Source organism: Phyllostomus hastatus, unplaced genomic scaffold (assembly GCF_019186645.2).
Source record: "Phyllostomus hastatus isolate PE091 unplaced genomic scaffold, TTU_PhHast_1.1 phas_scaffold_39, whole genome shotgun sequence".
Taxonomy (NCBI): Eukaryota; Metazoa; Chordata; class Mammalia; order Chiroptera; family Phyllostomidae; genus Phyllostomus; species Phyllostomus hastatus.
In genome coordinates this window covers 22355546-22380967 of record NW_025334028.1, presented here as the reverse complement: position 1 = coordinate 22380967, position 25422 = coordinate 22355546, and the positions used below count along the sequence as shown (strand labels likewise).

At 38.2% G+C, this 25422-nt stretch overlaps 1 protein-coding gene across 1 annotated transcript; it reads left to right on the top strand.

Annotated features, from left to right (window-relative positions):
• The first annotated feature begins 994 nt into the window (after window positions 1–994).
• On the top strand, window positions 995–22429 carry ADH7 (alcohol dehydrogenase 7 (class IV), mu or sigma polypeptide). The gene is made up of 9 exons (XM_045820074.1): window positions 995–1148; window positions 5068–5169; window positions 6020–6158; window positions 6605–6692; window positions 6789–7005; window positions 13489–13749; window positions 15170–15305; window positions 17783–17921; window positions 19824–22429. Exons 1-9 carry the CDS (start codon window positions 1131–1133, stop codon window positions 19846–19848), a joined length of 1125 nt encoding a protein of 374 aa, XP_045676030.1. The 5' UTR covers window positions 995–1130; the 3' UTR covers window positions 19849–22429.
• The last annotated feature ends 2993 nt before the right edge of the window (window positions 22430–25422 follow it).

Genomic DNA, 25422 nt, shown 5'->3' with positions numbered 1-25422 from the left:
CTACTACACTTACTATATTACATTGAGAGAGATCTTTGTGGTAAAACTTACAACAGTTTTTCAGAACAAATTTCTGTTCATAGCTGTTGCCTGAAGAATATTCCATAGTCTAAACACCATTGTGTGTAGATGTGGAACACCTGCCCAACCCTTTCAGTCCACAGCGTAAAAGCATCTTCGCGTAGAATGAATTTACCTGGAGGTGAGTGTGGCAGTGTGCTGCAAATACTACAGTTAATAAAATCTGTCTTGGACACTCCACATCAATCCTGGCAGTAAATTCAGGAAATTCGTGTCAGGTACTTCAGAAGTGCTTTTGAGCACTTGCCCAAGTAAGTGAAATCCCTTTGGCCTCTGAGAGCTAGTAAGCAGACTGCATTTCAGATTTCTTCCTGCCTTCATTATGCACCCTCTGTGCACACACTATACAATCAAATGAGACAACTCTGTGTATAACGGGGGTTTGTATCCAGATTGTACTTTGTCCATGTGCAGGGGGAACAAGTTTTCCATCCCTTTCTATCCCCCAGACACCTAGAAATCATGGTTGTACACATCTTGTGTCTTATGTACCCCCAGTTCTCCTTTCCCAACCTGCACCTTCTATTCTAATTAGATTACACATCCTTGGCCCTATTGCCATTTATGTTTTATTATATGTTTTTCACAAACTATATCGAGTTTTTGCAGGATGAAGTAGAGCACAAATACAGACAGACGAGCACATCCCTATAATCAGCTGTGTTGAGCAGAGCAGCTGAAGAAGCACACAAAACATTTTTCATGTGTTATGTTGAACTCAACTAACCTGACTTGTTTCTATATCCCCAAATATAAGGAAGATAAGAATGCTTTCAGCCCTTTTCAATAGGTTTGACTATTCTGTCCTTGTTAGATCTCTGCCATTGGTTTCATCATAAGTTTCTGTATTTATTTTCATGACTTGCTCTGCAAAGGGTGAGGCTCATATACCACCACAAAGTCCTGGAGGCAGTGAGTCATATTGTTGAAGGCGGACCTTTTGGCTGTTTATCTGAGGGTATAAGATGCTGCTATTTACAGCAGAGTGAGCTGAACTTCAATGAGAAAAAAATCTGTTTACTGAACTACAGAACCAGGAGTAAGACAGGATGGGCACTGCTGGAAAAGTAAGCAGAACATTTCTGTAACCTCATGATCTTGATTTAATATTGTGGCTTTGACTTTTAGAACTTTGAACACATAAAATTAGTTGAGTACTTGGGGATATTATTTGAGGAATTAAGTGCCTGTGGAGGAGACACTGGAGAGAGCCTATCAGGGTGCCAATGAAAAGAGTATCTGGAAAGTTTTTCAGTAAGACATTGATGGGAAATGGAGAAATGTGGTTTATACTGACATTAGTAGTAACTTGATTGCAGGATAGTTAGGCATTTGCTCTGGGAAGCAAAATGTTTCCATAAGGAGACTTTCAACAGTCTCATTTACATGCGTTGCATTCACCTCTAGTTCATTGGGAGGCCGGGCTCATTCCCAGCTGTTGCGAAAAGATTTTCCTGCTGTTAATTATGGGAAAATGCTAATTCTGGAATTCAAAGTAGACAACAAAGTATTATGCTTGATAAAGATATTGGTTTTATCAAAAAATAAGTTAAAAACAAGAATATATTGTAGTAAAGTTCATTTCTTATTTAAGAAACAGAGCTGACAATGACTTTAGAAATAGCTTTGGCATTTTCTCTTCATTTGCCAGCTCCTTGTTTTAAATGTAGACAATTTTTTATAGTGTTAAGTGCTTTTGTTTGTTTTGTTTGTTTTAATTTAAACAACTTCATCTTTAGCTTACATTAAGGTTTGTAAAACAACGAAGATACCTTTGAAGTCTGGGTAATGTGATGAGTGAGAATACTCTATAATGTTAGAATTAGAAATCTTTGTTCCTGTAATTGTGTAGAAATAGAATAAGAACATTCTAGTTTGGGTCAGGAATCCAGCAAAACTAGATTAATTGGGGAATTGATGTTGTGCTCTAGAAGCTAGCAACTCCACCCACAGAAGCTAATGGATTTTATGGTTGAAAGGTATCTTAAAAATTTGTAACTCCATCCAGCCAACAGATGCTCAAGTTCTACAAAGTAGATATCTAACCATTGTTAGAATATTTCCAATGCCAGAGAACTCAGTAGGCTCAAGGAAACACTTTCTAATTATAATTAATAATACAATGTAAAATTTAAGGTATAGCATAAAACTTGAATAATTTTGATATTGAGATAGTTATGCAATAGTGTGGTTTGCATAAGGGTTATGTATAGCCCAAGTTGCTCTGGTGTTTCAGTGTAGCTCGTGAGAACAGGGGCTCCCTTTTCATTGGGGATTACTTTTTCCCCTTTTTATAGTAAATGTTTGCTAGGGCCGCCTTAACAATGTACCACAGACTGGGTGGTTTAAACGGCAGAAGTTTATTTTCTCACACAGTTCTGCAAGCTAACATCTGAGCTCAAGGTGTCAGCAAGGTTGGTTTCTTCTGAGGCCTCTCTCCTTGTCTTGTAAATGACCATCTTCTTTCTGTTTTCACATGGTCTTCTCTACACATGCCTGTGTCCTTATACAGATATGGGTCATATCAGATTAAGGCTCACCCTAATAGCCTCATTTTAACTTAATTATCTCTTAAAAGACTCTGTTTCCAAATACAGAGACATTCCAAGGTACTGGGGGTCAGAACTTCAGCATATGAACGTTGGATAATACAATCCAGCCTATAACAATAATCATCCTAGCAAATTGAAACAATTGGCAAATATGAGGGAAAAAAATCAACCATACCCTTACATCCTAAAAACCACCATCATTTTTGTTTGTCTTTCCCTTCTTACATGTTTTCACCTATATTTTATGTAGTCATACTCACACTATAAATATTTTTATCCTACTTTTCCTACTTAAATTTGTAAACATGTTTTAAATTTGTAACTCTAGTTTCTAGATTTATCACAATTTATTTCATCATTTTTCTATTATTTCTTACATGTGTGTTTACACAGACTGATTATATATTTCCTTTCATAAGTAGTGCTGTATTAATCTCTAAATATATTAAGATTTTTCTGAAGTTAGCATTTTTAAGGTAGATTTTAAAAATAAAATTATAGGGTGAGTGGTCAAGATAGTCCTCTGTTTAAACTTTAGATAGTTTAATTTATGAGTGAAACTGGTATTGATAAATTCTAAAAACTGCACTTTATAGATCAATTAAAGAGTGAAGTACTCTGTCAGGAAATGATGTGACCATTGTCATTGTCTTTGACTTGACTTGGTATAGCAGAAATTCTAATGTTTTTTTTGCAGTTACAGTCCACCTTGAACATTATCACAGGCTGGTTTCATGGATACAGCACAGTGGCCGAACAATCACATACTCACCAAGCTTTCCTCCACTCCACACCTTCCAGCCCCTGCCTGGCCCCACACACAGTCACTGTAACATTACTAACTATATTCCCTATGCTATACTTTATAAGCCCAAGACTATTTTGTAACTACAAATATGTACTTCTTTTTTTTTTTAAAGAGAGAGAGAGAGAGGGAAACATCAATGTGAGGTTGCTGGGGGCCATGGCCTGCAACCCAAGCATGTGCCCTGACTGGGAATCGAACCTGCGATGCCTGGTTCGCAGCCCAAGCTCAATCCACTGAGCCACACCAGCCAGGGCTAAATATGCACTTCTTAATCCCTTCACCTTTTTCATCTAGTACCCCCAAACCCCACTCCCCTCTGGTATCCACCAGTCTACTCTTTGTAGATATTCTTAAGTAGGGTACAAAGCTTTGGTTATGCAAGATGAATGAGTTCTGGTGTTGTAGTGTACAACACGGTGATGATAGTTAACAACATTTCATGGAATAGTTGAAATTTTCTGAAAAGGATGGATGTTACACCTTCTCAACACACACACAACACAACACACATACACATGCCCTAGTAACTATGTAGAGATGATGGATAAGTTATTTAGCTTGATTGTGGTGATACATATAACAACAATGTATAGTCCTTACATATATCAAAGGTTTTTGTTTGTCAAATATATCTCAGTAAAGTTACCAAAAAGAAAATATGATCATCTACGACAAAGAAAAAGGTGTCAATATTAATGAATTACCCATTTGCCGCCCCCTCTACAGCACTGTGTGTTCTTGTTAAACAAAAAAGTTATTATGGACTTAGAATTATATTTTATTATTTCTATTAACAAAAAACCTTTTTATAACTGAGGAGAAAATACTGCATTATATATTTATTAATTTGTTGCATTTTCCTATTTACATCCTTTGCATGAATCTCTGGGTGTGAGTGTGGTGTGTGGAAGGGCAGGAGTAGTAGGAATGGATGGATGTCTTTATGCTTTCCTTATAAATTTAATTAAGCATTATATGTATCAAAAATGTTTAGTTTTGCCATTTTTTGCTTTAAGCATTTAAGACCCAATGAGATGCAAAAACTGTGTTAGGTGCAAAATAGGGGTACAGAGATGCAAAACTCAGACTGAGTCATCTAGGAACTCCCAGTCTATGTACTTCATGATGTTTGTGGTTCCCTTCATCCCTACCATGCTAACTTTTAATGCCTTCCCGGCTGCTGTATGATTATACAGCACTTAAATATGGGCTTAAATTCTTGTAGAAAAATCAGCAGCATCTTCGGTTTTATAAATTTGCCCTTGTGGATAAGTGATACAAAGATGACAGTTTTGTTAACTTGAAATGTAGTACAAGAACCTAATTCAGTGAAATATTATGTGACCACAGCAAAAAAAGCAAAGGGTTGTGGCTCAGGTCTAGTCCAGCCCTGCTCCTCAGGCATCACGTGGCCTTGGATTAATCTTTTGGGCCACGTTTCTCATATACCAAACACGGGTGCACACAAGATGATCTCTAAAGATTACAATTCTAGTCTTCAGTGAAAACCATCCTGGTCAAATTAGAATGTTATATAAAAGCTTTTGTCCATATTTTTATTATTTGTGGAATCTGTATTTGTGAAGACATAATTATAACCCATTGTAACTCTCACCAATTTCTTAGGTTATTAAATGCAAGGCAGCTGTGTTATGGGAGCCGAATAATCCCCTTTCCATTGAGGAAATAGAAGTTGCCCCACCAAAGGCGAAAGAAGTTCGTATTAAGGTAATGAGCCTTAGATTACATAAACCTAACATGTTATCACACCAATATTGAGTATATCATTGTTGTGAGGATGGATTCTTAAAGAAGGTTTCTCAAATTTTGTATATTAATTCTCTTACTGGTTCTTGTTTATTGGTTAAATTGGCAATTATTCATTAAAATGATGGCACTAATCAGCTCTACTAAAACTTTTATTTGTTGAATTTGTATTGACATGATTCTGATTTTTTGTAAAATGGTTAGTAATTGTAACTAATGACTGGAAGTCAGATAGTATTGAGATTACCTTTCCCAAAGAATGAGAAACTCATTTGTGCCTCAAGAAATGACTGCTTCCTGGAGTGCTTCCCCGAATCCTTTGGACACAGCCTAACCACTGGTTTGGTTACCAGCTTGTTGAATAGGTGTTGCTGCCAGTTCTTCTTTGTCCACCTCCTGTTACCTGTGTGCTGTAGTAACAGTAAGATTTTGCTCTGCACTTATGTTTGTGCACACCACTCCCTTTACCTTTCATTAAGAGAGTTTTAGGAAGGTCTGGCTATAAAAAATCTACTAACATGTTGTCCACGTAGTAACATCTGCACCCCTCACAAGAGCACTGGTTTATTATGGACAGGCACTGAGATTCACAGGAGGGCCAGAGGCAGCAACATTGTAAATCCCTTGATGAGAGGGATCATGAATGATGGTTGGTATTAGGCTCAGAGTCTTCTGTGAGTCAACACAATTATATATTAGGCAATCACAATGAATAAATAATTATATTTTTTTCAAGAGCGAGTTAACTATCCTCCCAACTGTGAAGTGACCAGTGTGCTGGTTAATGCAATGTTCTTGTTTTTGACCACAGATTTTGGCCACAGGAATCTGTCGCACAGATGATCATGTGATTAAAGGATTAATGTTGACTAGGTTTCCCGTGATTGTGGGACACGAAGCAGCTGGGGTTGTGGAGAGCATTGGAGATGGAGTGACTACAGTGAAACCAGGTGTGCACATGTCAAGTCAGAGTCTGAGATAAGTAGGGTCTGTTTATCCCATCAAAGGAAACAGCACAACTAGAGATTATTAGACAGAACCTTAACACAATTTAGAAAAATAAAAGGATACAAGGAGAATGAATGTATGATACAGAGTGAAGTTTTTTTTAGACTCTCCTCATTTTTATTTTTATTTATTTATTTTTTAATTTTATTTTAATCATTGTTCAAATACAGTTTTCTCCCTTTTAGTCCCAATCCAGCCCCCCCAACCCTCCCCACTTCCCTCCCATCAGAGTGAAGTTTAATTTGGCAGTGTCAGCCTTTAGCAAGCAAATCTTATGATGCTTATAAACTTTAAAATACTTGCATGTGGCATGGACTAATTCACATTCGTTTATTTCATATTTTAATGTTAAAGACCAACATCTTATATCATGATGGTTTTCCTCTAGGTGATAAAGTCATCCCCCTCTTTCTGCCTCAGTGTAGAGAATGCAATGCTTGCCGCAACCCAGATGGAAACCTTTGCATTAAGACTGAGTAGGTTTCAATAATTTTTATTCTAATTCCATTTAAATTGTTCCTGTGTTAATTTTGAATTGAATTAATGACATGTGTATTTGATGTATCAAATAGCCTTGCTGGTCGTGGAGTACTGGATGATGGCACTAGCAGATTTACATGCAAGGGCAAAACAGTGTACCACTTTGCTAACACCAGTACGTTTACTGAGTACACGGTGGTGAATGAATTTGCTGTTGCTAAGATTGATGACGCGGCTCCTCTTGAGAAAGTCTGTTTAATTGGATGTGGGTTTTCCACGGGATATGGAGCTGCTATTAAAACTGGCAAGGTAAGAAGGTGGATGGGCTAGTTTCTTCCTCTTTTTAATGATTTTTTTGAATCCTAAAGATTTTTGAAAACACTTAATATTCAGGCTATTTCTACACAATGTCAAACCAACTGAAAATAAAATTAAAAATTCAAATTAGACATTTTACTTCTAAATAAGTGAAAATAAGATTTTTATATTTAATTTTGTTTTCTCTACATTTCCTTTAGGTTGACTTCTAAATTTTAAAATTTAGATTCTGAAACTTATCTTTTTTCTTACACAAAATAAGTATCAATGCTGGTTTGTTAGTTTGCTAGGTCTGTCATAGTGAAGTACCACAAACTGAGTGGCTTAAACAGTAATGTATTGTCTCACATTCTGGAGACTGGAATCAAGATGCTGGCAGGACTGGTGTTTTTGAGGGCTGTGAGTGAAGGATGTGTTCCAGGCAGCTCTCCATGTCATTCTTCAGCTCTGCCAGTCTTTGCATCTAAATTTTCCCTTTTTAGAAGGGAGAAGTCATATTGGATTATGACCCACCTTAATGAGCTTATTTTAACTTGGTTAATCCTGCACAGACCCTGTGTCCAAATAAGATCACATTCTGAGGTACTGGGGTTAAGACTTCAATGTATGAATTTGCAAGGAACACAATTCCATTCATAATAGCTGGTATATAATATGAACATATGAATGAAGTATTTTTTTTATCTTTTAGAACAACTCAGCAAAATAAAATTCCAGTTTATTATCTTTTCTGTATACAAATGAGGTTTTAAGAATGCATATTTGGACTCAATTTATGTTACTCTTAATAAGTACAAGAGGAAAGTAGAATAATGTATAATTCATAATACACCAGCCATTCCCTCAAGCAATCCAGGCAACTCCCTTACTGTGGTGTTCTCATCAACTCCAAAGTCTTTAGAAAAACTATGTATGTTAATTGATTCCAAATAACTCAAACTCTCTCCAAATTCTTTGATCCAAATCCCTATCTGACACCTCTGTATGGATGTCTCAGAAGTATTTCAAACTGAATAGGTATAAAATTGAATTCTTACCTTTCTTATTCCCTGCCCCTAAAATATATATTGCCCATTCCAACGTTCTTCATTATTTTTCTTTCCTCTCCACCTTTGATGAAATCCAAGAGCAAGTCCTATTAACTCTATGTACAAGGCATATTGTAAATTTCTCCATCTTCTTCAATGTATTATCATCATTGTATCTTTTTTAAAATAATATTTTATTGATTATGCTAGTACTGTTGTCCCATTTCCCCCACTTCATTCCCCTCCACCCTGTATACCCTCTCCCACCCACAATCCCCCTCTTTAGTTCAAGTCCATGTGTCGTAAATTCTTTAGTTTCTACATTTCCCATACTATTCTTGCCCTCCCCTGTCTATTTTCTATCTACCATCTATACTACTTATTCTCTGTACCTTTTCCCCCCTCTCCTCCTCCCACTCCCCTGTTGCTAACCCTTCATGTGATCTCCATTTCTGTGGTTCTGTTCCTCTTCTAGTTGTTTGCTCAGTTTGTTTTTGTTTTAGGTGTGGTTGTTAATAACTGTGAGTTTGCTGTCATTTTACTATACATGTTTTTTATCTTCTTTTTCTTAGATAAGTCCCTTTAACATTTCATATAATGATGGCTTGGTGATGATGAACTCCTTTAACTTGACCTTATCTGAGAAGCACTTTATCTGCCCTTCCATTCTAAATGACAGCTTTGCTGGATAGAGCAATCTGGGATGTAGGTCCTTGCCTTTTATGACTTGCAATACTTCTTTCCAGCCCCTTCTTGCCTATAAGGTGTCTTTTGAGAAATCAGCTGACAGTCTGATGGGAACTCCTTTGTAGGTTACTGTCTCCTTATCTCTTGCTGCTTCTAGGATTATCTCCTTTATTTTTATCTTGGCTCATGTAATTATGATGTGTCTTGGTGTGTTTCTCCTTGGGTCCAACTCCTTTGGGACTCTCTGAGCTTCCCGGACTTCCTGAAAGTCTATTTCCCTTGCCAGATTGGAGAAGTTCTCCTTTATTATTTGTTCAAATAAGTTTTCCACTTGTTGCTCTTCCTCTTCCCCTTCTGGTACCTCTATAATTCGGATGTTGGAATGTTTAAAGATGTTCTGGAGGTCATTCGTCATAAGCCTTTCGTCATTTTTTTGAATTCTTATTTCTTCATTCTTTTGCGTTTGGTTGTTTCTTTTTTCCTTCTGGTCCACTCCATTGATCTGAGTCCCAGTTTCCTTCCCATCACTATTGGTTCCCTGTGCATTTTCTTTCATTTCACTTAGCATAGCCTTCATTTTTTCACCTAATTTGTGAGCAAATCCAACCAATTCTGTGAGCATCCTGATCACCAGTGCTTTGAACTGTGCATCTGATAGGTTGGCTATCTCTTCGTCACTTAGCTGTATTTGTTCTGGAGCTTTGATCTGTTCTTCCAGTTGGGCCTTTTGGGGGGGGGGGATCTTGACATGCCTGTTATGTAGTGAAGGGTGGAGCCTTAAGTGTTCCCCAGGGTGCAGCAACCCAGTTGCTGGGTTATGATGGTGTATGTGGGGTAGGGGTCCGAGAGAGAACAGTGGTGCTTTTTTGCTCTCTGCTGGATTTCAGTCCCTTCCACAGCTTCCCTCAAGCAAATGGGCCCTTCTGGTGCTGATTCCTGTGTGGATGGGCTTGTGTATGTTCTAGGACCCTGTGGGTCTCTCCGATGAACTCTCCTGTGAGGCTGGGAGTCTTTCCTGGCACCTCAACCCCACAGATGTTTTCAATCGGTGTTTTGAGGCTTTATTTCCCTGCACTGGAGCCCAGGGTTGCGCCGTCTGTCTCACTCCCCATTTTCACCTGGTTTATCTGCACGCATGAATGTGGAACTGCCAGGTCAGCATGCCGCACCCCCGCTCCACAATCGCCACCTTGCTGGATCTTCCCACTGCCACCCCATGCCAGGGGTCTGTCAGCTGCCACCTGAGCACCCAGGGTCAGCTCGCTGTCATCTTGGATGCCCGGGGTTCTTGTGCACAAGGGGTCCATCAGCTGCTGCCTTGTGCACCCAGGGTCTGCAAGCCACCACTTTTTTTGCTGTGACCCCTCTCTGCTTGGCCTCTGACTCTGCCCCTCCTACCTGTCTGGATGAATGTGTATATTTTAACTCCTTGGTTGTCGGACTTCCATACAGTTCAATTTTCTATCAGTTCTAGTTGTTATTTTGTTTCTAAATTGTTGTTGTCCTTATTTTGCTTGTTCAAGGAGGTACAGTGTGTCTACCTATGCCTCCATCTTGGCCAGAAGTCTCATCATTCTATCTTGTTTGGACACATGCCATGGCCTCCCTTCTGTTGTCCTCATTACTCTTCTTGACCATCTCCAATAATTTTCCATTTATAAGCCAATGTAATTTCATAAAACATAAACTGGACCACATTAGTTTTACCCAAAAATCCTTCAGTAGTTCATACTTGGAACAATCTCATCTCATACCACATTTACTTGTTTCAACATCTGCAAGCCTGCTGAGCTGCTTATGCATGAAGGTATCTACACATGCTATTTTGATTGTCTGCACACTCTTCTCATGAGCCCTCCTGTGGTTGATTTCTTAACATCACTCTCAGTTTACAGTCACCTGTTTGCTCAGAGAAGTTCTTATTTTTATGTCTATTCTATCTAAGCAGAAACTTCTTCCCATCATTCAAGAGAAGGTTGTTCATGAATAGGGTGTGTCCCAAGTATCAGAGTCTCATTACATCTTTCATCTTACTTATTAGATGATAAACTCCAGGGAGGTAGTTTTTCCCAGACATGGATTCTGAGGTCTATGAATGTATAACATTGACAGGCATGCACATATCAATGGAATATTTTAGTTTCCACTTGCTTCTAAATTTCTTTGGAAAATCTTGGAGATGGAACATTTCTTCCCAAGGGTCTCCTTGAAGTTTTACTTAAGAATTTTTCTGAAAAAATTTCTAAAGAATTTCCTACCAAGATAGAGGTGAAAGAAGAGACATTGGATATAGTTTTACATTAGTACTTATAACTTTTATATAGTATTTGATATATTAATACCACATTAGTACTTGAGTAGTATACTATTAACCAATACATTCTTTACCTTAGGTATATTTTTTTCTTAGAAGCTGTACCTTAAGGCAAATCAATTAAAGGGACATACATTCTTGCCTTTGCCTATTTGAAAATAGGTCAAACTTATATAAGTTTAATATGAGGGTGTGCTGGGAGTCTTCCAAATCCTCCTTTAGTTCAATGACTCACAAGAAGAATTTACATAACTCAGAAGTTATTACACGCATGGTTTCAGGTTACTACAGAGAAAGGGTACAGGTTGAAACCAGCAAAGAAAAAGGCACATAGGACAGAGTCCACTAAACACCAGATGCAAGCTTGTAGTTGTCTTCTCCCAGTGGTGTCCCAAGTACAGAGCTTAACTCTCCCACGAACAATGTGTGACAACACACATTGATCAACCAGGGAAATTCACTCAAGTCTTGGTGTCAGGGTTTCTTTTGGGGGATGCAGGCATGCAGCACTCCCATGACTGACCTCAGCTACTCAGACCCCTGCACCACCAGAGGTCAAGCTGATGGCTCAAAACCCCAGGCTTTCATTCACCATAAACCAGTGTTTGCATAAACTGTCTGGCATGGCACAGGTCTCAGGTACACAAAGACACTCACATCAGGCAGGATGTTCCAAAGAGTCCAAAGTTAGCCCCCAGGAGCCAATTGGGGCCATTCCTGAAGACCTCTGGAAAGGTGACACAGAGACCATTATTAAAGAACACTAAGGGGATCAGAACAGGGAAGAAAAACAATAGCAAAAAGCAGAAACTTTCTATACTTTAAATTAAAAAATATTTTAAAATAACCTATATTTAACACTTTTATTTTAAACAATTGTTTTCATCCATAGTAATCATGTGATAATTTACTATAGATGTTAATCTTCAGTTCCCATTCTTTAGAACAGGAAAGTTGGAAAAGGGAGAGAAGTTGTTGGTTTGTTGTTGCTGTTGTTTTTTTTTTTTTAAGTGGGAAGTAGAGGGAACAATCTAAAGTTACCAGACATTGGGGCCACAATCCCCTTAAAGGTTCAGAGGCAGGTGACAAGAAAGTCAAGAATCAAGGACCTAGGGAGAAGTGTTTAGTGCTACAATTCCTTAATGATCAGAAAGATTGTACTCCAGGGCTACCAGAGTCTAAGGCTTACTAGGGATTTAGTAAGGGAGGCTGAATGAGTTCCTAGCAAACAAATCTAGAATCATAAATTTCTGTACCTAAAACTAGAACCTGAAATTCAACCATCAACAAACGATTCCATCTCAAATCTAGACAATTAAGCTAGTAGATAAACTGGAAAAAAAAGGCTTAGAATGTCTTGTTTAGTTTCTGGTGTAAAATTGTAAAATGTTGACCATCAAGGAATCCATTAATAAAGTTTGTTGAATGGATGAATAAATGACCGAATGATACTTGAGAGAATGACTGCACTGATTTCAAAGCTCCAAATTCAGGAATGAAATTGAAAGATTAGGATGCCATATCTGAAATTAAAACTCGTAGAGAGTGAGTACAACACCCCAGTAGTTCTCTATAAATCTCTACTTATAGGTGCAAACATTTCAAAATACATGCATACATATACACACACAAGTTACTTCTTTAGATAATTTCTGCAAGAGAAGATAATGCCAAAAAAAAAGAAGAGGGAAGAAAGAGGGAGAGGAAGGTGGAGTGGAGAAGGAAGGAAGGAAGGAAGGAAGGAAGGAAGGAAGGAAGGAAGGAAGAAGGGAGAGAGGGAAAGGAAAGAAGGAGGAAGAAAGTATCACAATGAGTGCTGTACCCATTCTGTGGGGTTTCCTGTATTTGGGTCTCCTGCTACCTGATGTTTAGGGTTCCCCTAGGAGGAAAATTACTTTTGGCTAGACCCTCCTGTAATATAGAATAGTACAGGGTAAAAATATCCAAAATGATTTAACTACATTTCCTTCCTGGAGCTACATATGGATCATCTAATTAAAACATAGAGGGTGGGCTTTGATGACAAACCAATTTTTAAAAAATAACTCAGAGTTACGTTTATCAAGAAAATGCTAGTCAGACCAGAATCTCAAACAGATTTATCATAGCTTTGTGGAGAAGAAAAAATAACAGAGATCTTTATGCTTATTTAATCCTGCTGTGAGATTAGATAAAGTTGGAAGGCTGCAAAAATTCCCTTTACAAAGGCCTTTTATATGATGGACCCTTTTATAAAGAAATTTTTCTTATTTACTTAGCAAATACTACGTTTGTTCCTTTGCTGTTGTCAGATGTTCCATTTGTAGTCCTCTTTGTGGCATTATCATCAGAATAAATGATCCAATTCTAACATCCTCTGAATTTTGTGTTCCTAATATTGAAGATACTTTATAGATTTAAATTTTTATCGTGCTGCTAGCATTTGCAAAACTTTTCTCTCCACAGGTCACCCCGGGTTCCATCTGTGCTGTCTTTGGCCTGGGAGGAGTTGGCCTTTCAGTCATCATGGGCTGTAAGTCGGCTGGTGCTTCCAGGATCATCGGAATTGACCTCAACAAAGGCAAATTTGAGAAGGCCGTGGCTGTAGGGGCCACGGAGTGCATCAGCCCCAAGGACTTTACCAAGCCCATCAATGAAGTGCTGTCAGAAATGACAGGCAACAACGTGGGCTTCAGTTTTGAAGTTGTTGGGCGTCTTGATACGATGGTAAGAAACAAGATTAGGGCACCACACAATACACAAGCTGTTTAATCACACAAGGTAAAACTCATTTTCCATAGCTTTATTAACAAATAACTAGGGAAATAACCCTTAGGTGAAAACTGACAATCATGAAGCAATTTTGCTGAAAAAGTCAAAAGCTTATGAGCAGTTCTGAGTGAGCAGGTCTGAGTGACCAAAGTGTCACATCACACCACTCCCATGTGATCAGTGTTCAAAGTAATCAACCATCTAAACAATTTTTTTGTGTTCAGTTCCTTGTGTGTATATGGGATTTTATTGGCAAAGGTGATCCCATCTATTATACTTCAGCAAGCCAAACAGCACAAAGTAACTTCCTGAAGAGAAATAAGGACATCCAGGTGGGAAAGAGACTATTCCAAATTGGCAGTCTCTTCCCCCAAATCCATGATGTAGCCAACTTCTCACTCTTTACACCTGAGTTCTGTTTTGTCTGAATTCCCTTGGAGTAGGAGCCTTCCACTTCTCAAACATGGCTCCACTGTGGCAGCCAGCAGCACCAGCCTCCATGTAGAAACAGGTGCAGAGCTTCTGGATGAGGGAGCCCCAGCCTGGGGAGGGAAAGGAGACTTGGAAATGTGAGACAAAGCCAATCCTGCTCATGACAGAGTAGGAGCTTTGATTCACTTTATTACCATTCATAATTTATGAACAATTAGTCTTTAATTTACCATTGTTGTCATAGTCCTTTCCTAGTGAGACCTAGAATTACTCCATACCAACAAATAGCATTCTAGGTTGTATGTTTACAGAGCCAACATGCAATATTAGATATATTGTTAGTGCCTGTTGACTTCCAGGTAATATATTGATGAACACTAATGTCTGATAAATGTCATCATCCATTGCTACAATCTAGCAACTATTCAAAAGTTATGAATGAAGAGCCAGACTGGCAAATGACCAGAAAATGTGGGGTTAATCTAAAAAAAATCCCAAAGACTTCTTCAACTCACATTTTAGTATTTTATTTTCACAGTAAACTTAAAAAATAAGCTAATTGAATCAGTATAGTTAATTCAATTTAGTTTAGATCAGATGACTTTCCAAGGCTTATCTGAAAGGGTGATACTGATATGAAAATATCACAGGAATTTCCCCTCTGCTTTAACCCATAACACAATGAAAATTCCATGGACACTAATCACAAGAATTTCTGCCATCTGCCTTAAAGCACAAATGTATGAAAGGCTAAATTAAGACTAGAGTTGTCTTGAGAATTTTATGACACAAGCAGAAAACAAAAGATGTATGGGCCTTATTTAACCTCATGACTTGGAAACTTGAACTAACTACTAGGATTGTGAGAGTATATAGGCACTTACGAGCCCATGAGATATTATGAGACAGAAGGAACAAACAGCTTCCTTCATTTTAAACTTAGGTTGATGCCCTTGCTTCCTGCCACTCAAACTATGGGACCAGTGTGGTGGTGGGTGCTCCTCCAGCAACCAAAATGCTCACCTATGACCCTATGCTGCTCTTCACTGGACGCACATGGAAGGGGTGTATTTTTGGAGGTAGGTGCAGCAGAGCCTCTGGCCCAGGAGGGCTGCCTTAACTGTTGCTTTCAAAAGTGAGAGAAGCCATTTGTCTCATCATACCTCTCTTAAAGTTCTTTGTTCCAAGGATTGGTATGAAGTGATCTAACCTGAGACTGTGACCCCAATGATACAAAAGATGATTGCCCATCCTTCCTCACCTTGAGTTAGGGCTAATATTGGTGGGCATGTTTTTAATTGTAGCACTTGCAACTCAAGTTTCTCCAAGACTTGAATGATAGGGACCAGAAATCTCTCTGTGGGAATGATATTAGGGGACAGGAAGTGCTGAGTAAGTCCACTTTCTCAATATGTACAAAACATATATGAAAATTTGTTCATTGCACTTCAGTTGTCACTCCTTCCAGGAATATTTGCTGGAGACTCCACATCTTCAGATCTCCAACTTTTGTGTGTCCTAGGGCTCAGTCCTCAGAACTTTTCCTTACTTACATGTACTTCCAAGGTAATCTCCTCTGGTCTCATGGCTTTAAGTTTGCATCTTCTGCCTAGACCTCCACCTGAGCTACAGACTCATATACCCAATTGCCCACCTGACATATCCACTTGCATAGTTGATAAACGCACAAGCCTAACCTGCCCCAAACCTCTCTGCCTGCCACCACCCCCACCCCAGCCCCCAACCTACTCCTCCAGCAGTGTTCCCATCTCAGTAAGTGACAGCTCCATCATTCCTGTTGGTCAGGCCCCAAACCTTGGATTGCACTCTTTGTCTCATGCAGTGAGTAGTTCAGAAAATCCTGTTGGCTTTATCTTCAAAGTTTACTCCGGACCTGACCATTTCTCACCATCACTTGTCCAGGCCAACATCAGCTCCTTCCTTTGTCACAGTAACTTCTTAAATGGCCTCCCTGCACTTGCTCTTGTCCCCTACATAGAACATTCCCCACAGAGCAACTTGAATGTGACTGTTTCAGAAGAGGTAAGATCGGGTCACACCTCTCTCAAAATTCTCTGATGCAATGATTTTCAGCCAGTGTGTGTGGCACGCTGGTGTGCTGTACAAATTTTTAAAACATGCAATGCCTGACTACGTAGTCAGAGGCACTGACTTCTTTTCCCTTACATTGTCAGAAAAATGACAACAGCCAACACAACAACAAGTGTCATATAACAGAGTTGGCTTTTATTGGTCATGTGGCATAATGAGGTTGCATCTGATTGGGTTATTTTTCTTGGTACCAGAAATCTTATATACATGTATAGGCACCTGACTTTTTTCAAAATGACTTTAGAGCAAAAGGGTAGATAATTACTATTAATATATTTTCTTGTAAATCTGTCAAAATTATACCTATATATATATATTTTAAATAGGTATTTTTGGGTGTGCTGCAGAATTTTAGTAATTAGTTTATGTGTGCCATGATAGAAAAAAGTTTGCAAATCGCTGCTCTAATGGCTTCTTTTCCTATTCAGAATAAAATCCCCAAATACTCAATGGCCAGAGTCTCATGGATCTGGCCCCTGACCCCAGCTGCTGCTCCTCTTCTGTTCTCACTCTGCTCCAGCCACACTGCCCTCCGTGTCCTTCTCACATGCCAACTCTCCACCTCAATGCCTTCACATTTACTCTGCTCTCTCCTGGAAATGTTCTTTCCCAAGATTCCTGCCTAGCTCATTTCCTTTATGTTTTCTCCTTGTGCCATCACTGGACAAAGTCCTCTGCATTGGGTTGTTCATGTCAGTCTCTGTAGTAAAGTGAGAGGGTCCCCATGCTTCCTGCTGGCAGGGGCCTGGTATGTTTTACTTTGCTATATTCCCAGCTTGCTGCCTGGTACTAGTGTACACCCAATAGATATTCACTGATTAACTGAGTTGTATTTTTAATATCCTGATAATTTGTAATCTCCCCACATCACGCAGTCAAAGTGAGGTGTCTCAACTTATATCTCTGTCAGTTCAAGTCTTCTTTCCTCTAAGGAGCCAGCCCTAAAGAACCACCTATGTACCAAGTAGCCTCTCATTTTGTGCCCCAGATAATGATGTGGAAAGAGAACAAGCTTCAACCTCCCACTGAGCCTCCTCCCTGTCACAGTGACCTTGAGGAGAGCTGCAGCTGCAGATGCCCAGGGGACGCAAGCGAGAATGGCAGGGTGGGCAGTGGAACTGGAAGCAATGAACCAGAGATGACTTTTTTCTCTAAAATAAAGAAGTTACTCATAAAAAAGCAACAGAAATTTGAATTGACTAGAAGGAGATATGGGGTCTTGAAAGGTTTTTCATTTGTGTTTTTTTTGGCCTTTGGGAGAATAAGGTATTGGTGTGTGATTGAGAATAGATTCTTAAGAGGGAAGAACAGCCTATTTGTGTGATGTTGAGAAGAGTTCAACATAGGGGAAAGGTAAAAATGCAAAAGAGGGAAGATACAAATATAATAAAATATAAATATTGTTTAATAAAATCTAAAGAGAAAATAATGTGCTTATTTACAGGTTGGAAAAGTAGAGATGATGTTCCAAAAATAGTGACTGACTTCCTGGCAGGGAAATTTGACCTGGACCAGTTGATAACCCATGGTTTACCTTTCAAAAAAATCCAGGAAGGATTTGAACTGCTCTATTCAGGCCAAAGGTGCTTGGCTCTTTATGGTGATCTTGTCTTCATTACACAGGCTACTTTTAAATTTTGATACTTATAAATGTAACCATTTCTCTTGTATTTTATTTCTGATTTTTTATTGTTGATACTATTACACATGCCCCCATTACCCTCCTGCTTCTGATTTTTTACCCTTGCAAGATTGGTATAGCTGATTACTTTTTTAAGACTTACTATATCATTGTCCTATATTAACCAATTTTTAAAAATCTGGACCTTGGTTCTCTACACTGGGTTGATTTCATTATAGCTATTTTTATTTCATCATAAAGATGCTAACTTCTTCAAAAAATACCACAAAATTTTCTATACAGTGTCCAAGTGCTTTTTTAAATGTGTTTTCTTGCAATCCTTAAAGGTCACATGTTATTTCTACCATTTGCAGTTGAACAAACTGAGACTGTGAAAAACAAATCAATAACTTGCTAGACCTTGTAGAGGCAGCACAAGGATGCAAAATCAATGCAAAGTCTGTGCTCTTCTCACCAGACTCCAAATTCCTCTGACCAAGCCCAGCAAACAAGGGCATTCTTGTCACTACTCTTGTTGCTTCTGAGGGTGGGGCAAGGGTAGATGTAGAATATGAAAAATTCATACAAATGTCAACTATGACATCTAGAAGAGCAATCAGAGAGCCTTCTACAAAGATGACATGAAATTTTACTCACTGGGGTCTGTAGATATTTATTGAATACCTGCTATGTGCCAAAGATTTGGGTTTCATTAGCAAAAGCAGCTTTTGACCTGAGATCCAAATTCTCACTAAATTTTCCCCTGAGTGCTTTTTCAATGTTGTCTGGTCTTTCTACATCTGGTCCTGACTACCAGGTCATTGTATTATAAACATACACTCAAACTCCTTTTAAGCAAGAAAACAATGGATTAAACTATCAAAATAGCCTTTACTCAGTTAGGCAAAACAAATTGCTTAATGTGGCCAGTTTCACAAGAGTTACTAACTAATGCCCAAAGACACAAAGTCTGCTCTCAGAAGTTTTGCGCCCAGTATCACAAACTGACCTTTATACTTGTAAACCTAAGCACTTCATTTCCAACTGCTTCCTACATAGCTTCACTTGAGTGCTATGCTTGCATCAGCTTGACCCCAAATAATTCTTCCACCAGTACCTGTTATCTCAGCAAATAATGTCACATTTCTGCTTTTACAGACAGAGCATCATGTTTGACTCCTTCACTCTTGCCCAACACATGGAAACTGATGCTGAGCCCGAAGGACGTAACTCCCAGGGTCTCCTCCCTTGCCTCCTCCATTGCCCAGAGCATTACATAGTTCAGTCCAATCACCTCTCTGCTGGGCGTGTTAATACAGAAAGATCTCCTGCCTTCTGTGTTTTACCATAGTGCTCAGGCCTTCATTAAGCTGCTAAAACTCAAGTTACCCAAAACGTCAATGTCTTCGCCTGGTTTTGAAAGCCTTCACTATTCATTTGTTAACATAGCCAGTCATCCACAGCTGAGAACTTAGCACCCACTGGACTGCAGCCTCAGTACCAGGCTGTGGGGATGGAGCCAGGGTGTAGGTCTCTCCTATTTCCACAATCTCCTAGGCATCCAGAAGTCTAAGCACAGTGGATTACCTTTCCTGTTCACACCTTCCCAGCCTTATGCATACTTTCTCTTCAGCCTTTGTCGACCTGGTGCAGTTATGTTGAGGCTTCAAGAATCATCTCAGATGCCCTTATCAGAGACTCATGAGAAGGAAAATTAATTGGTGTGGCCCTCAGGGCCAGAAGGGTTTCCAAGAACAGAATTTACCTGAAGTTTCCTCTAACAGATAGGACGGATAATTGTTTAAACTGTTCTTGTTTGGAATGTGTGGGCCAAATCACTAAATATGATCATTTTACATTTCAGCATTCGAACTGTCCTGACGTTTTGAGATTCTAAGTGGCAGGAGGTCTGTGTTGTGAGGTGACCTGGAGCTTCCCTTTCACATGTCCCTGAGCTGAGACCATGGAGCTGCTTCATAAACACAAACAGGAACAGTGGTTTGATGAAGATATAGAATCTTATGAAATAAATACTTAGAGCCCTGACCAGGTAGCTCATTTGGTTAGAATGCCATCCTGATACACCAAGGTTGTGTGTTTGATCCAGGATCATCAGGGCACAATGAATCAACTAATGAATGAATGAATAAGTGGAACAACAAATCCATGTATCTATCTCTCTCTCCTCTCTCCCTTCTCTCCCTTCCTCTCTCTCTAAAATCAATCAATAAAAATAATAAATAATAAAAGAATTAGAAAATTTACTAAATATTTAGAGTGTTGTGAACAGCTGGGAATTAGCAGGGGGTGTGGGTCAACCATGTTAAAATTTTAAATTAACATTTTCCAAGGCTATAATTACATATTTTGATATATATATATATATCAAAAAAAGTGTATATATATACACTTTTATATATATATATCAAAAAGTGTATATATATACACTTGCATTTTTAAGCTAGAATAGGAATTTTTTAAAAAGAGTTTTAATTATCTGCCACCTCTTAGAGTGGATTTAACATGTAAAGATATGGTATATGTAATTGCTATAGTAATGCATTTTTCACATGGTCTTTAACAAATTACAAACATTCCTCTTTTTATTCAAATGCAATTTTTTAAAAGTTCGTTATAAATTAAGTTCGGTTTTAAAATTAACTCTTTGCAAGGCACAAGTTGATTAGATTAGGGAAGAATTTAGGGAAGTTCTATAATCTTAAGTGTTAACTTTAAGAACCATCCATCATTATATAACTAGATGAAACTGAAAACCCATACTATTAGGGTGAATGAAACCATTCGCCAGCCTATGTTAGTATTTCAGACAACATGCCTTTCATAATACCACTTGAATATCAAAATGCAGCTAGCTAGAATCAAATTGTAATATATTTTTAATGTTCAATTCAATAAGTAGAATTATAAGCCCTTTAGTGCCTGTTTACTAAGCAATGACTCCTTTTAAAAGTTTTCTCAGTTTGGTATAGCTGGCATATCTGTCTATATATAACATGTTACAAATGTTTTAAATTTAAGTACTTTACAAAATGTTTTGTGGTGATTTATTTAGTTCAAAGAGAACAATTTCAATTGTTACTGAACTCTTATTGGCTATGGATAAAGTATTAAAGCATCTGAAAACTTACGAAATACCCTATAAGAAAACAAGTAAAGTTAAGTGTAGCAGAAATTGGTGATTTTGATAGAAGGATGTAATATAGCTTGGGCAGTCCTGCCTTGGTAGATTGCAAAATATCCAGGTAATTATGAGCCATTTTGCACAGTAATTATTTCCCAATAAAAAGCGACTTGAACACTATAGGTAAAAGTTATTTTTGCTTTGCTAGTTTGTTAAATCTAGGATTAGTCTAGGCTTATTTTTAAAAATAGCTCAAATAGCTGAAAAGTATATGAAATTCTTCTGTAAATTACCTTCAACATCAGCTAAGTTAGCTATGGCAATCTCCAAAACACTTTAAAGAGTCACAGATTATAAATATATATAAATCATATATAAATAATGTATATGTAAATGTATACATAAATATATATATTTATATGTATATGGTCTCCACCTAAGAATCATTGAGAGACATTTCCCTTTTCTGTTAGCAACATGTATAGTTAGGACCCTAGGACACTAGGGTTTAATTAATGACAGAAAAGCTGCCTTGCAAAAAATATTTACTAGAAAAATATTTAAAGTAAATTAATGTTTATGTCTGTTATCTCAAATTTCAAAAAAACAAGTAAAGATATCTAAAGTTATATACAGATACAGTTATATCAAAAGAAATAAATCCAAGAAGAAATAAACATTTATATTTTCAGATCACAGTTTTTGAAATGAGCTCTACTTTATGCCTAGTGCTTCCTGTAAATTCTATTTTTATAAATGTCACATATGTCACAATGTTATAAATTTAATAAGTATTGTGAAACTTTGTGAAATCATTTCTCACTTCTGTGTTTGTCATGGCCAAATAGTGAACAGAAAGTACTTTAGCATCTTCCCAGGGAAACCTGCCTATTAAGTTTTTCAAGTCATCTGAAAACATTGATTCTAAGGAGAGATTGGGAACTGATAACTTAGTGTACATTTTATTTTTAGTCAAGGAAGCCATGAAGAGTTTCAAACAGAGTTCTTGGATATTAAATCAAAGGATAAATGAGCAAGAAAGAGCTAGGGTAATATTAAACAAAATATCTAACTTCTTGTTTAAAATATAATCTAGAATTTAATCACTTAAATCATGTGTGAAAGGCATTCATTCATTTGGCATTTTTGTTTTCCATTTCAACTTTGGACCAAGCACTGAATTAGGTAAACACCTGGCTCACAGTGGTGAATCAGACTGAGAGGGTCTATGCCCTTACAGAGCATACAGGGTTCTGAGAGACACACACATTTTATAAGACAGTAAACAAACACAGGGATGGGCAAAAGTAGGTTTCCAGTTGTGAGTACGTAAAACACAGTTTATTCTTGTATTATTATTTGTTAATTATTATTTTATTTATTTGTATCACAACTGGAAACCTACTTTTGCCCTCCCCTGTATATAAATATATCACTTAAATTTATGACATGTCAAATGGGGAAGGATCAAGGTATTGTGATAGAAGAAAAAAGAAAGGAGTTTTCAGCTTTCTCTGACTTGGAAGGCCACTATGAGAAGGTCAATGTAGCTCATATCGGAAGGATGAGCTGGGGCAGATCCGGTGAAGAGAGGGGGCACAATTCTCCCAGTTGAAGGAACCATGTGCCCAAAGGCCAGTATTTTGGAAAAGATCACCATCTCCTACTGGGAATTGTAAAAAGGCTAGCATATTTGCCTCAAAACGTTAATAAAATTGTTTAGGTTTATGAAGCTGGAAAGTGCTAATAACCTTAGGGATATTTTTTTACATATATCTGTCTCAATCAGCTTGCTCAGACCCTTGTCCAGAAAAGAACACAAAAGAACATAGTTATCACTGTGATTGATATGAAATGATTTATACCCAGAGGAAGAAACATACTACAGAGCTTTCCCAGGAATGCGCTTTCCCCAAAACCTCAACTCCACTCTGCAAAACTCCTTCCACCAGTGTGTCCTTTCTTGTTCCTCGCTCTTCTCTATATAGGATTTTTTATATTCCTCTGTAATAATTAGCTAATGGAGACCTCATAAGAGAATCATATGCTTATCTAACTATCTGGCATGCCTCAAATGTAGTACTATTCATTCAACAAAGCCTTTTGTTAGACAAATTTTCCTACCATAAGAAAAGTGTTAATATTGTATTCTGATTGTGTATTACAATTTTAGTCCAAAGCATAATATGGTGGCCTGATTCAGAAGGCTTGCATTTAAAACTCTCAGCACCTGCCCTGACGAGTGTGGATCATCTGGCTGGGCTTTGTCTGGCAAAATGAAAGGTTGCCTGTTTGATTCCCAGTCAGGACATTTGCCTAGGTTGCATGTTGGGTCCCATTGAGGCATTTAAGAGAGACAACCAATTGATGTTTCTTGCTCTCTCTTTCTCCCTCCCTTCCCTTCTCTAAAAAAAAAATCAATAAATATTTTTTAAAAAAACTCTGAAGGTTTTCTGAGGTCCCATCCAACTCTAACTTTCAAAGACTCTAATTAGAATGAAGGGTATTGAATATTCATGAATTCAATTTCTTTTTACTTTGGAAAAGAAGACTGAGGTGTATCTCCCTAAGAATAAAGGTGCTAAAGCACTTACGATTTATTTTTGCAAAGTAAGAGACCCATACTTTGCAAAACATCTGTGCTAGACTTTTCATTCCGGCAAATCAGAATGATAGACACTTGCTCTCTCTAGGAAGCCACCAAAGTCCTAGAAAGCACTTGGATAAGAGAAACTCTCAAGTGAGTCAGCTTCTTCAAGGACTAACTCAGAAAGAGAGAGAGGACTAACTAAGCTCCCAGGCTTTAGCTCTAGCACAATCAGGAGGCCCTATCTCATCCCTACCCACTTCTAGGAAGACTGGTATTGAAGAATTATAATCTAGTTTGGTCTATTGTCCATCATAAACTTTAAAAAATTATCATTGTATCATCTGTTACTTTTTCTCAAACCTAATTTTCCCATATTTTGAGGTTTATCTTACTAAAGATATAAGTCTCAGCTCTTTCTTCCAGTTATTTTATTATGTCACCAAATCATTAGAATTATCTCATTTTATAGAAGTTATTTCCTCTTATTGTACAAAGGGTAAAATGGAGAAATTGGGCTAAGACCCCAAACTGAAGGTCTATTTCAGAGGCTCAATTATCCCCTGGCTACCAGACTAAAGATCGTTATAGAGGAGATGAATCATATTCCTCTGACATCAGTGCTTTAGGTAATGTTTGCAGCAATAGTGAGAGTCTCTAAAAGGGGCAACACCTTATCATTGGCTGACATCTCCCTACCACCTTTAACATAGGAGACCACCTTTAAAAAATATTGTTGTTCTATTTTTCAAAATTTACACTATGGAAATACTCCAGAGTCCATGCTCTACCACTGTGCTCTGAGACTAGCTTGGCATTTTGATCTTATCCATATGAATTAACTTTCCAACTACTGGGAATAACCACCTACATGCTCCATAGGTAACTCTCCCTTCATTGCCTCCACAGCTGGTCTGCTTCCTGGGTTCTCCATTTTAGCTTGTGGGCCACCCCCCTCCCCCACACCTACTGAAACTGGAAAGCTGTTATGCTGGATTCCTCCTCTGCACAAGTTTCCACGTTTACTCAGTCATCAAGACCTCTTGGATTTACCTCTTAAACATGAAAGATCAATTCCCTCTCTCTCTTCCCTGCTAGCATGGTCTTTCCTGGTCTGTGACCTCATCTCCTGCCCAAATTCTGCAAGAAGCATCTAGCACATGTCCCTGCTTATTGTGCACTGACTTTGGACTAGCTCATCCAAATCCTCAAAGCCCTTCCACAGGAGTGCCCAAATTTAGCACTCTCTACTTCTATTTTTTTTTTAGTGCAGAAATGGGGAGAGAAAGGGGGAAAATTGAAACATCCGCAATAGTGTGAACAATAAAATTCTTTAATTAAAAAAAATACAATGCTGAAAAGCCTTTCTAGAGCAAAGTAAAAGAAGCACTAACTTCCTGGAACCCCATTCTCTCACCTCAGGCCTTAGGGCAGGGTACCTCAGGATCCTGGCATGGACAGGATGTGTAATGTGCAGGATGGACAAAGAATGATGCATGCACTGTGGACCAGCTTTGTTTGGATCCCTCTTCTTGTGGGAGTGAGAGGATTTGAACACTCCCTGGGATGGATTAATGCCAAGCACAGGTGCACTCTGTGGCTCAGGTCTTATTGATGTGGTCTCCTCCTTTCCATCAGAACAGGAAATCTTTCTTATTGCTTCCTTTTCCTTAAGAAGAAGGGGATTTATCCTTTATTGTCTTACTTCCCCTGAAAACCCAGACAAAGGATTCA

What these genes read in the sequence shown, in the direction of transcription:
- ADH7 (XM_045820074.1), top strand. An exon ending in CGAAAGAAGTTCGTATTAAG is followed by an intron (nt 5,170 to 6,019) that starts GTAATGAGCCTT and finishes TTTTGACCACAG; the next exon opens with ATTTTGGCCACAGGAATCTG. An exon ending in AGTGACTACAGTGAAACCAG is followed by an intron (nt 6,159 to 6,604) that starts GTGTGCACATGT and finishes GTTTTCCTCTAG; the next exon opens with GTGATAAAGTCATCCCCCTC.